Here is a 15,585-nt window from a genome sequence, read left to right on the forward strand (position 1 = left end):
CAATTTTCCTTGAGTTTGTTCATGTTTATGAAAGCTGTCAGTTGCCCTAAAATTTCAACCACATTTTGGCATAATTTTTGCTTCATTATCTTTCGGTATTAAATGTTGCTGTGGAAAAGACTGAGGATACAGTCTGTGGGGATTTTTTCTCCCACTTCTCTGTAGATCAGTGGTTCTTAAAGCATGGTCCCTGGATCATCAGCATCAATATCACCTGGGAATGTGTTCCGATGCAAATTCTCAGGTCCCATTTTACAGCTACTGAATTAGGAACATCAGGTATAGAATACAGGTGCTTCTCATGCACACTAAAGTTTGATATCTAATTAAATATTAAATATTTACTTTTTCTTCCTGAATACTTGAAGATTTTTTATTTTGAAATTCAGTGACCTAATCCAGGATATTTTAGAATTGAGAGCTCTCTATCAAAATCTGGATTCATCTTTCAATGTGCTCTCTGGCTAGTTAAGGATGCATAGCAAACAAAATCATTTGGCTCTCATGACTGGATGACCATACATCTCGAGGTAGTTTTAATTTATGTCTGTGGTCCCAGAATATTTACTCCTAAGTACCTCCTTTTAATCTCAAGACTGTCCTAGTTTGGATGCTAGATTATATGGTCACCCTACTTATGACCATTGAGTCCAATGGTTTGAAAAATATCTATGACTGATCAAGATGCTGTATGAACTCTGTGGAATTTCTGATAAGAGATTTCAGAATAGAGACCCATATGGTTTTGGAGAAAAATCATGCCAGTTTTGAAAAGTAATTATCCTCATTTTGAGAGAGAGCTCTTGGCTTATTATTGGGCTGTGGTAAAGACTGAACACTTACTTGACTAGAATACCAGCTGCCCCATGTGACTTGGATGTCTGATCTAACAAGCCATTGACTCGGGCAGGCCAAGCAACACTCCTCTGTCATGTGGTATATTTGGGACTGGGCATAAGCAAGTGTAAACTGGATGAGTGGGTGGCTTTCACTCCTGGTGTGCCTACTCCCCTTGCACTGCCATTCTGCCCTCGTTCCATACTTAAGCCACATAGAGTGTTCTCTAAGGCCGGCTGTCTGATAAAGACATCTGCGCCTAATTTATAGACAGTTTTGCAAGACAGCTGGAGATGACTTATTCAGTGGAGCAGCCCTGTGGAGGAGTGGCCCTGCAGTAAAGAATAAGGAATTCCTTCCAGTGGGCAGAATTATAAACAGGACATCTCATTGCTCATTTTGCCAATAGGAAAGCTGGCCCATGGAGCAGCTCTGTAACAAGACATGGATCGGGGGTAATGATTTGGCAGGATAGTCAGGGACACAAAAGGGATAAGATGAGGTTTGGAGTTATGTGAAGCGATCTCTAAGAATGATCTCATAGTGTCAGAATATTTGTGTCTTGTGTAAATGCTCACCTCAGGGCCTTTACTTCACATAAAGTTTTCTTTATCCAGATAAACATAATGACCCTCCTACTTCAGCACTAGGGACCCTACGATCAATTATTCAATGCCAGCTGTTCCAATAGCCCTGTTGTCTCTAGGAATTTGGTGCTATTTATTATTCTCCACCTCCCTGAGATGTCATTAGCCTTATTGACATCATGGAAGCTACTTTAATATCAGTATTTTCCACCTTCATCTCTGACCTACAGAAGACAGCCACTGTGGTGCTTTTAAAATCTGTTGGTACTCCCTTCATTAATACATTTCTCAATGTTCTATGATAGGCATGTCCTTGGAGCTAGGGATGGCTAAGTAGGTAATACATAACAAATCCACTCTAACATCCTCATCTCCCTAAATCTTTTTATTCCTTTATAAGGGATTTCTGGCATCTCAACTCAGCACAGGCCAGAAGTGAATCCAATTTTCAGTCTACCAACAACAAAAAGAGAAAATAATTAGAACTCCACCAACTGTGTGTGATAGCACATTGATTCCAGAATCTCTGGTAAGTGCACCTATATAATGATGCCAGCCTAACTGAAGTTTATTTTCTTCCATCTCTGGTCTAATACACTCATAATTCAGTTCCATGCTTATCAGGTTCTTGCAGATAAGTATTAGTGCAATTTTGCCATTCTTGCCATGCAGGCCTCTTGCTCCCCAGTTCGCCTTGGCAATTGACCCCATGGACATTTTAGGATCTGTCTACAGTTGTAGATATGGAGGCAATGAAAGAAAGTGGAGTAGGGCATGAAGAGAATTGGCACTCAGTTGCCAGGAAAGCATCTCAAGTGGGGTCACTGCAGGGTCTTCAAACAAGGCAGGATCATCATCAAACAGGGAGGGTAAAGGGGCTGCTTCTGCTGGTAACAGAGGCTCTATAGTGTTTGCAGTTAGCAGATACTTGAAGTCATCTGAATCCTTCCAGGGTGACCATCCTAATTCTTGAGTACCATTCTTTTTTTCCCATTTGATATCCTGTCCCCTTATCTTCCTCACTTTTCCCTGAATGTCTGTTCTCTTGTCTGTTTTTGTCTCTTTGTTGCTTTTTTTGTCTTTTAAGCCGTGTCCTCACAGTTCAGCTTTTCTCTCTGTATTTGCTCATCTATCCTTTCTTCTGACCACCTTGTTTTATAGGATTCTAATTTCACCCCAGTGTAACTTTTGCTTGCACAAAGTTGCACAAAGTTGCCATGGTGCCAACACCTCTACACCCAGCAACCTACACACCCTTCAGTTTAAGTGCCCTATGCCATCTGACTGACCCTCTGAACCTTTGTCTCAATTCTAAATTCTTGAGAGACTCTGATGGTCCCACTTGTGCCAAAGTCCACCCTTGGTCCAATCTCTAAGGATGACAGAGTTACTTAGTATCTAGGGCTTCCCCTTTTCTGGGTTGTGGCTGGAGATTTTCTCTAAGAGAAGGATTTGGGTAGGGAGGGTCCTGTGGAGAATGTAAAAGAAATATAAAATATGGTCCTTATCTTTAAGGAATGTAATACCACAGGCTTAGGGCTTGCTGTGCTTCATTATTAAAATTCTAGCTGCTTTTGTGTTTTTGTAGTTGAATATTTCAGAGATTATAGATTATTATTATTGTTATAAACCCAGGGTAGGTTTATAACAATAAAGTTCTAACTTACTGAAGATTTGAACTTTGTTCCCTGCTTATTAAACTTAACATAGTAGATTACAGTATTTATAGAGTGCCTACTGTATCCCCAATGCTTTTATTTTACCCTCTCATAAACTCTATTAACAGTTATCATTCTTTACACAAAGCTCAAAGAAATTAATAGACCTTACAAAAGGACCCATAGCAGTAAATAGAAGAGTGAAACTAGAGTTTGCTGCTCCAGAGTCCATGTTCTTTCTTGTAATGATTCAAAGCTGCCTTCCTAACCAGAGCACTAAGGAACTTACCTTTTGTTAGGACTAAATCTACCTCTTCTAGAAGTCCTAGCATCTCAGGAGGCTCCAGAGCAATGCAGAAAACAGACATGTAAAAGGTAGATTGGGCTGGTTTTGTATGTTATGACCCAGTCTAGGAAATAGGCTACATGCCATTATTCAAACTACACATTGTAGCACAGTCTATATGCCACTCTGCAGGCCTCATAATTTCTCAGGGATCATATATAAACCCTCCCTGGCTGTGATACCAACCATTGATCTCACCCTTAAAAAGATTCTACTATAGTCTGTGGAACAAAGAAAGGGTCAACAAAATAAAATAAAAATCACGTTGTTTGGGTTTTTTAGAAAGTAAACTCATAGTAATCAATCTATTTGAAAAAAACAACTATACTTCAGTAGAACGGTGGCCAAGAAAATCCGAGATTTATACATTTCTTTATAATGCACCTTTAAGAATAGCTTAGGATTTCTGGTTCCAACCAAAATGGAATTACCCCATTTCTTCCTACTCCTCCCTCTTACTAATAAAAAATCTTATACATAGCACAACAAACATGGCAAGACTCTGAAAGGTGGAAAGAAAAAGGTGGATTGCCTTTCTCAGGATATGAGGAATGACATGGTAGTTCCCTGGCTTTCTTTCTGCTTCTTACATATCTCAGGATACTGGAGAAGCCTCAACCTGGAACCACCAACAGATGTGGCCAAAAAAATCCTCCAAAATGGCTGTTCCCTTCTAGTCAAAGAACTGGAAAAAGAACATTTTATCAAAACAAAAAACATTTTTGACAATACCCTTCCCACTCCAGCCAAACACCAATGGAAAAACTGTCTCTTCCACTATAGTGTCTGTGAGACTGATCAAGGAGCTGAACTTTCATCCCTCAACCAATGATAGTATTCTGATTCCCCCACCAGGGTGGTAGATGAGGGGTCAGACTGTATTGGGTAGTTTCAGCATTACCAAGCAAAAAACTAAGCTTCCAACATTTACCTAGTAGCTAAGAGGCAAAAACAAGGTGGTTCAAGGTGGTGGTAGTCAGCTCTCTTCTTCCTTTCTGCCCCCAGGTCAGCAGGGCCCAGGGAAGAGGAACTTCTGCTTGTACCGGGCAGCAATGAGATGGAATGAGGTGGTGCACACTGGCCCTGCACCTTCTCCACCCTCCCCACCCCCAGTTTAAGTGGAACTCAGCAGAGTTGAACTTCCACACACACCCAGTAGCAATGGGGTAGAAGAGGGAAGTTTGAGGTGGTGCTAGCTGGCACTCTAATCTTTTCTCTGGTACAGTGGGGCCCAGCAGGGAGCTCAACTTCCACCTAAACCCAGCAGCAATGAGGTTGTACCATTTGGTGTTATAGGACCCAGTGTGGTGTCATAGGACCCAGTGGGGAGCTGAACATCCACCCCCACCTGACCAGAGCACTACACCTACTTAGGGTGACTTCTTGCCAAAAACAAAACATTAAATAGTATCAGAATCTAACAACATAATAACCAAAGTGTGTAAATACAATTGAAAATAGCTCATCATACTAAGAACCAGAACAGTCACAACTTGAATGAGAAAAGACAATTAGCAGATGCCAACAATGAGATACCTGAGGTGTTGAAATTACCTGACAAGGACTGCACAGCAGTCATCATAAAAATGTTTCAACTAGCAGTGAGAAACATTCTTAAAAGAAATGCAAAGAAATAAAGCTATAAAAGCCAAAGAGAAATGATGGCACTGAAAATTACAGTAAATGAAAAAATAAAACTCATTAGATGTGCTTGATAGTAGGTTACAAAGGACAGAAAAAAAGAATTAGTAAACTCAAAAACAGATCAATAGAAGCTCTTGAACCAGAGCAACAAGTGAACAGAACCTCAGGGGCATGTGGGACAATATCAAAAGATTGAACATTCATGTCATCAGAAGCAGAGGAGAAAGGGGATGAAGCTTAAAATTTTTTCAAGGTATTCAAAGGCTGAAAATTTTCCAGATTTGATGAAAGGCATAAACCTGCACATTCTAGAAGATTAGCAAACCAGTTACAAAATGTATAAACCAAAAGAAAAAAATCCAAGCTACTATACATTGTAATCAAACTTTAAAAAACTAACAAAGAAAAAAACCTTGAAAGCAGTTACAGAAAAATGATGCATTGTCTACAATGGAAAAATGGTTCCAATAACAACAATTTTTTGATGTGTTAAATGATTTATTGATTATACAAAGTGATTCTGATAGGGGCACTTATAATTTCCAAAGATTGAGCACCTGGATTAATCTGAAATATAATTATATTACTTATAAATTGTAGCACACATATACTTATGTGAGCAGGGATTTAAGTTTTTTTTTTCCCTTAGGCTTCTTTCTCCTAGGCCTTTGCACCCTACACTCCCCTTGACCCCAGACTGAAGCAATTAAGGAGGTGGCGCAGCTGTGAACAATGGGTTAGGATATCACCTTATCAGGACATCGCCAGGCGACCAAGATCAAAAGGATGAATTCCAGGACTGCAGGATTCCCAGCCTCAGTTTGCCCCATATAACCTGATCCCTCAGACCACTCCAGAAGACAGGTTTTGGATGCTCGAGTGCTCCTGGCCTTCTTGGTTGGCCAACCTTCTCAATAAAAGCCTTATATGATTCAACCCAGCCTCCATTGAATTGGATACAGCGACAGGCAGCCTGAGCCCCACCAGGGTTTCCCGGTAACAATTCCACTCAGCATGCACAGCTCAAACCCTGCGGCAGTGGCAGGTCCCTGGACTGGACAGCAGTTTTTTTTATCTGAAACCATGGAGGTCAGAAGGAAGTGGAAAACATTGTCCACATGCTGAATGAAAAGAGCCGTTAACCCTATTCATATATCCAGGAAAAATATACTTCAGGAATAAAGACACTTTGTCACCAGCAGACCTACCAGTAAAGAATGGCTAAAGGAAGTTCTCTAAGCAGAAAAAAAAAAATAACAACAACAAAGCTTGGGACTTCATTAAAGAAGAATGGAATGGAATGGAATTTCCAATAATCCCTATGGCTCTCGTTTCCCCCAGCTCTCCTTTTAAAACAGTTGGCTGGTCTCTGGCTGCTTCAACCTACAGTGTAGCCCTAGGCAGCTGCGATGCTGACCATGACCATATTGCTGCCAATGGCTATTCTTTTCAACAACACCCAGGCGTAGAGTTTTTCTGAGGTGCTCCAAGTCAGGTCAGTTTCCTCCAGCAGCACAACTATCTTACCACAGAGCTGGCACACAGAGAGAAAATAAAAGATGAAAATATAGAAAATAACAAACATAAAGAATAACATGAAATATTCTAGTTTCCATGTATGAGTCCCAGAAGGAGAAAGAAAGAGTCAGGAAGGAAAGGTGGGTAGGGAAGGGAGAGGAGGCAGAGAGAGAGAGAGAGTGAGAAGGGGACAGGAGGGGAAGGGAGGGGAGCGCAGAGGAGGAGACTTGGAAGGCTCAAAATGGTAAAGATGCCAACTTGCCCCAAACTGATCTATAGATGCAATAAAATCTGGATTAAGATCTCAACAGATCTCTGTGTGTAGGTGTGTGCAACTTGACCAGGACCAGTGGTAGGGATGAGCCTACATAGAGACCTGATCTGGTGGTCTTATTGAGGAGCCAAAAGTTTATGTGAGTAAATAGGGAGCAATGAAGAGTTTTTAAACAGTAGAGCAATATGAGTTGCATTGTAAGAAAGATTGTATTGCTAGGAACATAGGAAAAACTTGGAGGCACAAAGTAAACTTAAAAGGCTGTTGTACTTTAGAGACATGGTGGTGGCTTTAACAGGTAAAGTGGCAGTGAGAAAGGAGAAGCGGACAGACTTGAAACCTGTAAGGACCCACTCGTTCTTTCTGGTTGTCCAGAGTATCTGTAGAGCTCTCCTCCAACAGTGTATTTCAGATGAATCTTTCCCCCCCCATCAGCAGTTTTCACTGACCAAGTTTCATATCCATTCCGTTACTGGGAATATGAGGGTGTGGATTATCTTAACCTTGTTCTCGAGTGACACATCTTTAGTGATCTTGGTGATCTTTTTGAATTCTTCCATTGCTGCCCTTCTGAGTCTCAGCCTTCTCTTGATGTCTTGTCTGCAGACTCCATATGAATAGATGACTGAACCAAGGTAAGAAGAATCTTTAACAATTTCAACGTCTTTAGTGTCTGTGTTAAAGTTCTACATTTCTTCTGTAGTCATAACTTTGTCTTCTTGATGTTCAGATGCAGTCCTGCTTTGGCACTCTCTTTACTGCGCACAAATCAGGCTACTCATTTCCCCCAATGTTTTGTTTTCCTGCCTCTTCACATTTGCTTGTGATAGGCTCTGCCTGGAATGTTCTCATGTCCTTTGCCTCCATGTCAAATTCTAGTCACCTTCAAGATCAATGGTATCCACTCCATGTTTACTTCATGAGTTCTTTCCTAATTCCCATGTCCAGATGTATTCTCTCCTTTCTGTGAACTTTCATAACATTTTGTCATTTCCTTGGAATAGGTCACATTCTATCTTCAGTATACAGGATTGAAATAATGCATGTGAAAAGTTAAGTGCTAAATAAACAAATTATTACACTACTTTTTATTTAAATGGTAGTTATATATGTGCATGCCTTATTTTCCTTCTTCAGACACCTTAAGAACAGAGACTCTCTATTTATACCCATTTAATTCTCCCATAATTCCTGACATAATGTCTTGTAGATTTGGGGTTTTTTTTGGTTTTTTTAAGGTCCATTAAATTGAATTAAATTGTGGAGGCAAAAGGATTTAGGTAAACTTACATAGAAATTACCAGCCTTGGCCAGGTAGCTCAGTTGATTAGAGCATTGTTCCAATATGCCAAGGTTTTGGGCCCCATCCCCCATCAGGGTACATATAAGAATCAACCAATGAACACATAAATAAGTGGAACAACAAGCTGATGTTTCTCTCTCTTCCTCTCTCTTTAAAATCAATAAATTAAAAAAAAGAAAAAAGAAAAGAACCCAAGATTACTAATGTGCTTCCTTTAGGTCAAAGATTATTTTTTTTCATTTTAGTTTTATCTAATTGTGATAAAGAATGTATCATCTGCATTAAGTCACATTCTCCTGGTTTTCCTCTTCAGAGGTCACCCGTTCTCATCACCTTTGCTGGATCCTGTTCCTCTTCTAGACTCTAATGTTGGAAAACCTCTTCTTTATACACATTTACTTCCTTGGATGTCGCATCCTACGCCATGGCTTTAAATACCATCTATACACCGATGACTCTCAAATTTGTATCTCCAGCCTCACCTCTTAACTGAACTTCAGACTCATGAAATTACCAGTTCCACATCTTCAATTTGATAATTAATTGGCATCTGAAGCTTAATATGCATAAAACAAAACTATTAGTTACTTCACACCTGAAACCCACCCTTACCCTGGTCTTCCATACCCATTCATCCTTCTTACCCATTCCCAAATCTAAGAGTCAGCATTGATTTCTTTCTTTCAAACCATATATATAAACTGTACTTAAATCATGACAGCCTACCTTAGAGTTAAATTCTAACACATCCCCACATCCATGGCTGCCGCCTTGCCCAAGTAACAATCAGCTTTTGCCTGGACTGTTACTAAAATCTCCCAATTGGCTAACTGGACACCCTTCCTTCCTGCACACAGACGACTCCCCACGCAGCAGCCAGAGTAAGCTTAGATGGAGAATCTGATTACGTCTCTCGTGTGTTCTAAGCTGCCAGCATTTCACATCTCTCTTAGAATAACATCGAAATGTCTTAGCCTGGTCACAAGCCCCCACATGACTTGGGCCCTAGCTTCCTCGGACTGCATTCTCTACCTCTTCACGCTCCAGTGCTGTCACACTGCCCTTTTTGCTCTTCCTCAATATACCATTGCCTACTTTTTCCAAGCCTTTGCACTCTCTAGATTCTCGTCAAGATAAGTGAGCTAACTTTGCACACAGGTCTGGTAGATTATTCATCTTTGTTTTCCCAACACCTAACTTAGTGAATGGCATATGGTAGATCTCAAAGGTGTATTTGGATAAACAATAGCTCTCTTAAAAAGCTGGAGATTTTAGCTAACGGTATGGTTAGAATATAAGCCTTCATTGTGATATAGTTGCCCCAAATATCTGTTACCAAAGGCTATATTAACAGATGTGTATTGTTTGGAGGAAGGCAGATCCTAGTTCTTCTAGTCAGACCACTTCTGGAATGTTGTATTTGGCTCTAGGTAGCACATATTAAGAGGTATTCTGATCCACTGATGCGTTTCAGACAAAGGCTATTTTTCAGAAGAAGAAAAACAGTAGGGAAAGGATAGACTATGCCCTGTGAGGAACCACTGAAGAAACTGAGAAGCTTAAGCCTGATAAATTCTTACCTGATGGTTGGGGAGGAGATGTGAAACTCCCCAAACAGCTTGCCACATGAAAGAGGGGTTATGCTTATTCTTATTAGCTAGAAAGGAAATAACCAACGTGGTAGGAGGTTTCAGAGAAGCAGCTTAAGTTCGGCATAAGTGAGAATCGCCTACCAGTTTTCCCCAACCTAGTATTCTGCAGAACACTACACCATGTTAGGCTATACAAAGTGGCTTGTGTTTTTACCGCAAGATTTTTCAGAATCTTTAATATGCAAATGTTAAGAGGAAGATATAATATGCCTCATTCCAAAAATGTGTTTGTCCATAGAAACTTTTAATCACAGAACACTGTTAGCATCTCTTCAAACAATATTTCATTGACCAGATTGAGTTAAAGCCGCTCTGGTTCACATCAAGATATCAGGGGGAACTGGATGCTGCTGCTGTCACTTCAGTACTCCTGAAACCCTGGCCACTAAAACTAAAGTATGTAATGTTTGGGAAACCGGAGCAACTTCTCTTACTTGTTACGTTTACAGTGTGAGAGGTAACACAGGTCTAAATGAGAATAATGCAGTAAAACCAATGAAAGTGAGGCTCTCGCCTGGCTGGCGTGGCTCAGCAGTTGAATGTCTGCTGTATGAACCAGGAGGTCAAGGTTCAACTCCCAGTCAGGGCACAGGCCCGGTTGCTGGCTTGAGCCCCAGCGGGGTGTGTGCAGGAGGCAGCCAATCAATGACTCTCTTATCATTGATGTTTCTTTCTCTCTCTCCCTCTCCCTTTCTCTCTCTGAAATCAATAAAAACATATTTTTTCAAAAAAGAAAGAAAATGAGGCTCTCTAGTACCGTGGTTCTGAACTATTCTCTCTAGCAATACATTGTAATGACAGTCCCATGTCTGTCCAAGGTTTCATTTATTATATGCAAGATAACGTTTCTCACCTTTTCCATTAACACAGAAACAAACAAAAAACCCCTCATGTTCTCCCCTTCCCTCTCCTCCCCACATTGTGAAAAGATCTTCATGTGGAACCATTCCCCTCCATTGAGCATCACCATTTTAGAAGCTCAAACCTAGAGTATTAATGTAACTTTTTTTTAGTAAGCAAGACATTCTCATGCCTAAATGAAAAAACGGTATTTAAAAATGGTGAGCAAATTAAGACAAGAAAAATGATCAAAATGGAGCCACTTGTTTGAGGCTGAAGGGAGTAATAATAAAAAAGACAGATTCATAAAATCATTGCTGTTATAAAATATTTGTTGCAATAAGCAAGACATGATATAATAGTGAGAACAAGCTGGCCCAACAACATTGAAAAGACAGGGTTTCAAAATTCTCATTAGTGTCTACACAACTCTCCAGAGGAAGGCAGAAGCCAGGGCTGAAACATTGTAGTTCCTCAGAAGAATGTGCACCATGGAAGAAGGGTTCATCAGGATTTCTACAATTTATACCCACTCCCGTTTCCCAGAACCATATTTATCAATGTTAATTATCTTTAATTTGATTTCCAAAGATCTAGCAGTCCTGAAAAGGGGCTTTTGGGGGTTAGTAGATAAAATACTGTAATTATAAGAAAGATCTATCTTCTATGTTAATGTCATTCTCTTATTCTGTACTAAAAAATTCACTAAGGTTTTTTCAAACTTAGATAGTTGATAAGCCAGCCCCTGGACCAGATCACATCAGATGTACCAATTCTTGAGGTCTCTGTGAATAATTCACTTACTATACATTGCTTATGAAGAAAACTTGATATACAATTTTTCTGTTATTCTGCAATTTTGCCCTTAAATCAGTACCTCAAAAAGTGGGGTCATCCGTTCTAAATAGCAGGTAAAGGAATTCCCACATAATTTTGCCTACTCACAGAGACTAATCTCAATTACACATTTCTGTTTTCATGGCCATTTGGGGACACCAGGCTAGCTTCACCAACACTACACAAGGTTTACTGAGTTCACTGATAGATGACAAGACACAGTCTCAGGGGCCTTGCTCTTCAATGTACCAGAAAGTACAGAACTGCCTCTATCCTGGGAGAAAAGTGAAGGAGACCAGCTCATATATGATGCCACCTCTCTCCCCTAACCAAATAGGAGAAAATAAATGCTTGAAATTCAATGATGGCCAAAACCAGAGTCAGGAATCTGGGCCTTGGGCAGAGTCCTGGGAGTCATTAGAGCTTTGTGTTCTTGGTGTCCAGGTTGATCATGTTTTCTTGGATATGGGGACTCTGCTTATTTGCTAGATCCTGAATATCTTCTGACTTGAGAGGAATATAGTAGTAGCCCATGATGGAGAAGATCAGGCAGACCAGCAGCAGGAGACAGGAAAACAAAATGAATTCGGCCCACTGCAGGAAGAAATATATATAAGAAAAAAAATGTGGAGAAACAGGAAACTAAAAGGATCTTCAAAGGATGAGAACTGGGGAGCAGATTGACCCAGGCTCAGAATTTAGGCAGAGGTTTGTTAGAAGAAGACTGGGTTCACTGACCTTTCCTCACATGGGCATTTGGTGGCCATTACTGATACATACATATTTCTATTTTTCTGTCAAAGTCTGTGTGCATCTAACCCATCTCACATAAGGAATGTGGGAGGCAGAAGGATGGGGGAGGAGAACAAAGAGGAATTTGAAGGGGAAAACTTAGACACAAGCTCCTCTTTCTCTCAGATACATACCTGTACCAGGCCACTGAACTGTGCCACAGCAAGCACAATGAAATTGCCAACTCCAATGGTGAACAACCAGGCTGCTTGGAGTACAGATTTCATGCTAAAGGGAGCCTAGAAAGGACACAAGTTTACCAGTAAACAAAATCCATATACCACCCTCATGCCCCGTGCATCTATCCTGAAAACAACTTCTGCAAAAGTTTCTAGATTCAAACTTTCCCCACTGAGTTCAACGATCACATTGACTCGGGGTGTTAATAATGTTAACAGTAATAAAAGAATGGAGCTCTTATTAATCAAATATTTAAACTCATCATATTATATAATCTTCATTACAACCCTAAGAGATAAGTTCTATTAGTATTCTTGTCTTATACATAAAGAAAAATAGCATTAGAGAAATGATAATTCACTCACTCAAGATTATACAATGGGTTGTGCAGCCAAAATTTGAACATAGGCAGTTTGACTTCACAGCCCTTATTCTTAATTTTTAAGTATCCTTTCCTAGATATCAAATACCATAGGCTACTATGCTGCACTTCCATGATACTGGGAATCAAGATGACTCTCTGTTTAGGGTCATGTATAAGGAATCTAAGGCCAAAATATATGAAGGTGTTGGCCAGGTCACATACCTATTTAAGACAGTGCCAGGATTAAAATTCACCATCCTCTAAGCAGTATCTCCACCTCCACTTTCCACTTGCAAAACCTACCTGAGAATAAGAAAACTCAAGTCCTGTGACAGAGAACATGACCTCCCCAGCTGTAACCAGCACATATTGTGGTAGCTGCCAGGCAATGGATATTTTGTTGGCTGGAATGTCTTCTGTCTTCCAGGCCTGAGGACCCTGATTGGTGCTCTTAGTGAGGGAAAGAAGAAACAGGTTTGTCAGTAGTCTCAAGTAAATATTCCTGACTTACAGCATTCTGTGATCTTATATCTATCCCTCCTGTATATTTTCATCCTTTCACTACCTTCAACAGACTGAGCAATTTCTACACAATTTCAAGTCTTTTGAAATTCCTTTTGGTAACACTGCACTCACTTGCCTGACTTCGGATCTCAACATTAATATAATCCTTAAATGGCAAAATATTTTGATATTGTATGTCAAAAGGACATTTAAAAAATCTTTGTTTTCTTAGGGCCATAATGAGACTGAAGGAGATCATATCACCTCATAGCAATGACTCAAGATAAATTATGTCTTCCATTCCCACAGATCCCATGCCCGCTGCCAATGTTATCTCTTTTAACATCCCCTATGGAGACCTCAGTAGTAAAGTCACTAGAATCTATCATTTTACACTAGAAATAAGTCTGTGACCCTATCTTGCCATAAAATATTCCTCTTTGGATTCCAGGATAGACACAGATATAGATACAGCTCTATGGAAGGAGAGCACAGGGGTGGCCATGAGCTACTTACATTAGTAATAATGAACAGATAAGCTGCACCAAAGTCTAGTAGACCCAAATTCAGTGAAAAGTCATCATCTTCTGTTTTGCAGTGCACCGCAGGGTATCTGGAACAGGAGTAGTTTTCGTTAGAATAAACATCACAGCTTAGAAAAGCACTCCCATTACCATGATCTCTTTATTGATGATGAGTCAAACATCATCAATAAGAAGCCACCATTTCTCTTAAAGAGACGGGTCTCAAAGAGTAAATTATTTTCATGCTAGGATTTTCTGCCTCTCATATGAGCCCTTCATTGTCTGTTGGTTTTTGTTTTTTTTTAACTTAAACTTGAACAAAGAAGACACAGATCATCTTCTTTTGTGGACTCCAGGCCCTAACTCTTCTCATCTAAGTCTTATGAATTTTTCTCAGCATAAAAGAGTGAACCTGAAAGAATAAGCTTGAAGTAATGATGAGCCAGTAAGCAGTACCAAATGATAGGAGTGGGAGCCCATAATAAACTTTGCAAACCTCCCAGAGATGGGCCTTATTAACTACAGTTTGGCCTTCACAGCAATCTTGATCTCAATGTATCTGTGTAGAGAAAGGTGAGATGGAGGGAAGGAGGCAAGGGTCAAAAAAGACCTGGAGTCTACGTACACTCAAAGTTAGCCAAAATATACCTACTTTCTTGATATACCACCCCAGCTATATGCAAAGAAAGCATTAAAAAATTGTTGATAAAAGTAAAATGTCCAAAGGGTAATGGATGTTCTTACTCTCCTATTTGTACCATTCTGTATGCGGACACACCATAGTCTTCGCCAACATTGAGGGAGATATCTGTACTCAGGTTGATGTTGACCTTTTTATGCAAAGTGTTAACAAACCTAAGGGCAGAGACATTATTACAGATCAGACAAACTTTCCCAAACAAGAACACACGATAAAGGGGTAGGGAATTTTTTTGTTTTGTTTGCCACTATATCCTAGTGCCTAGAACAGTGCCTGGTACATAAAAGGTACATCATGTATGTTGTTAGTTGAATGAATGAATCGACTCAAATGTAAAAAGTAATCGGTAGTCTTAGCTGTCGCTAACAATCTCCTTCCTGAGGTATTAGCTTTCTATCTGCCATACCCTCACCTCACCTCTAGCTGGGATGGACACTATCGTGATCACCCATGGCAATCTGAGTTTCCTCACTAATCCAGTTTAGGTGTACCCAATTTCCTTCCTCCTTATAATGGTGGGGTTCACCAATACTCCATTAAGAAAAATGATTATGTACATATAAATATATACTAATATTTATATAAAAATGATAATTATCCTCTTATAAATGAAACATGATTTAACTGATGCAAAATCAGACTCCCAGTCCATAGTAGGTCATCATTGTTTTGGAGTCTGCAGAGATCCTGGACCCTTCTAGAATGATCTTTCTAGTCTTCTGAATCTAGGCCCCTAAATTGTTCCCTCAGTATGGGTTTTTGGTACATTTCTATTTTGATAGATTTTGCCTTTGCCTTGGCCTTTGGTCCATGGGATAAAAAGGGCAGTTCCCTCTGGAATCCTTATTGTTGATTCCTGGACTTTAAATAATCCTGCACTGATCTATAAATTTCCCCTTCCACCCCTTCTGGAGGTTCCTATGGCTCCCCAACCCAGGGAAATCCTATCAGCTTTTAACAGCAACCACCTAATCTTGATGGCCATAGGCATGTGCATCTGTCTGTGTCATATCAGATTACTGCCA

At 40.0% G+C, this 15,585-nt stretch overlaps 1 protein-coding gene across 5 annotated transcripts in view; it reads right to left on the bottom strand.

Annotated features, from left to right (window-relative positions):
- Positions 1-9,971: 9,971 nt before the first annotated feature.
- SLC15A2 (solute carrier family 15 member 2) overlaps positions 9,972-15,585 on the bottom strand; it is a 29,470-nt gene continuing 23,856 nt past the window's right edge. For 4 of the 5 annotated variants that reach the window (XM_081138724.1, XM_081138728.1, XM_081138726.1 and 1 more), the window contains 5 exons: positions 14,605-14,715; positions 13,853-13,949; positions 13,136-13,282; positions 12,423-12,527; positions 9,972-12,090 (listed from right to left, as the gene is read on the bottom strand). In XM_081138724.1, the coding sequence (XP_080994850.1) occupies positions 11,914-12,090; positions 12,423-12,527; positions 13,136-13,282; positions 13,853-13,949; positions 14,605-14,715 (637 nt within the window). In that variant the 3' untranslated portion in view covers positions 9,972-11,913. The remainder of the gene's footprint in view (positions 12,091-12,422; positions 12,528-13,135; positions 13,283-13,852; positions 13,950-14,604; positions 14,716-15,585) is intronic. The other variant, XM_081138725.1, reaches the window with a different exon arrangement.

This window comes from Miniopterus schreibersii, assembly GCF_964146895.1.
Source record: "Miniopterus schreibersii genome assembly, chromosome: 5".
Taxonomy (NCBI): domain Eukaryota; kingdom Metazoa; phylum Chordata; class Mammalia; order Chiroptera; family Miniopteridae; genus Miniopterus; species Miniopterus schreibersii.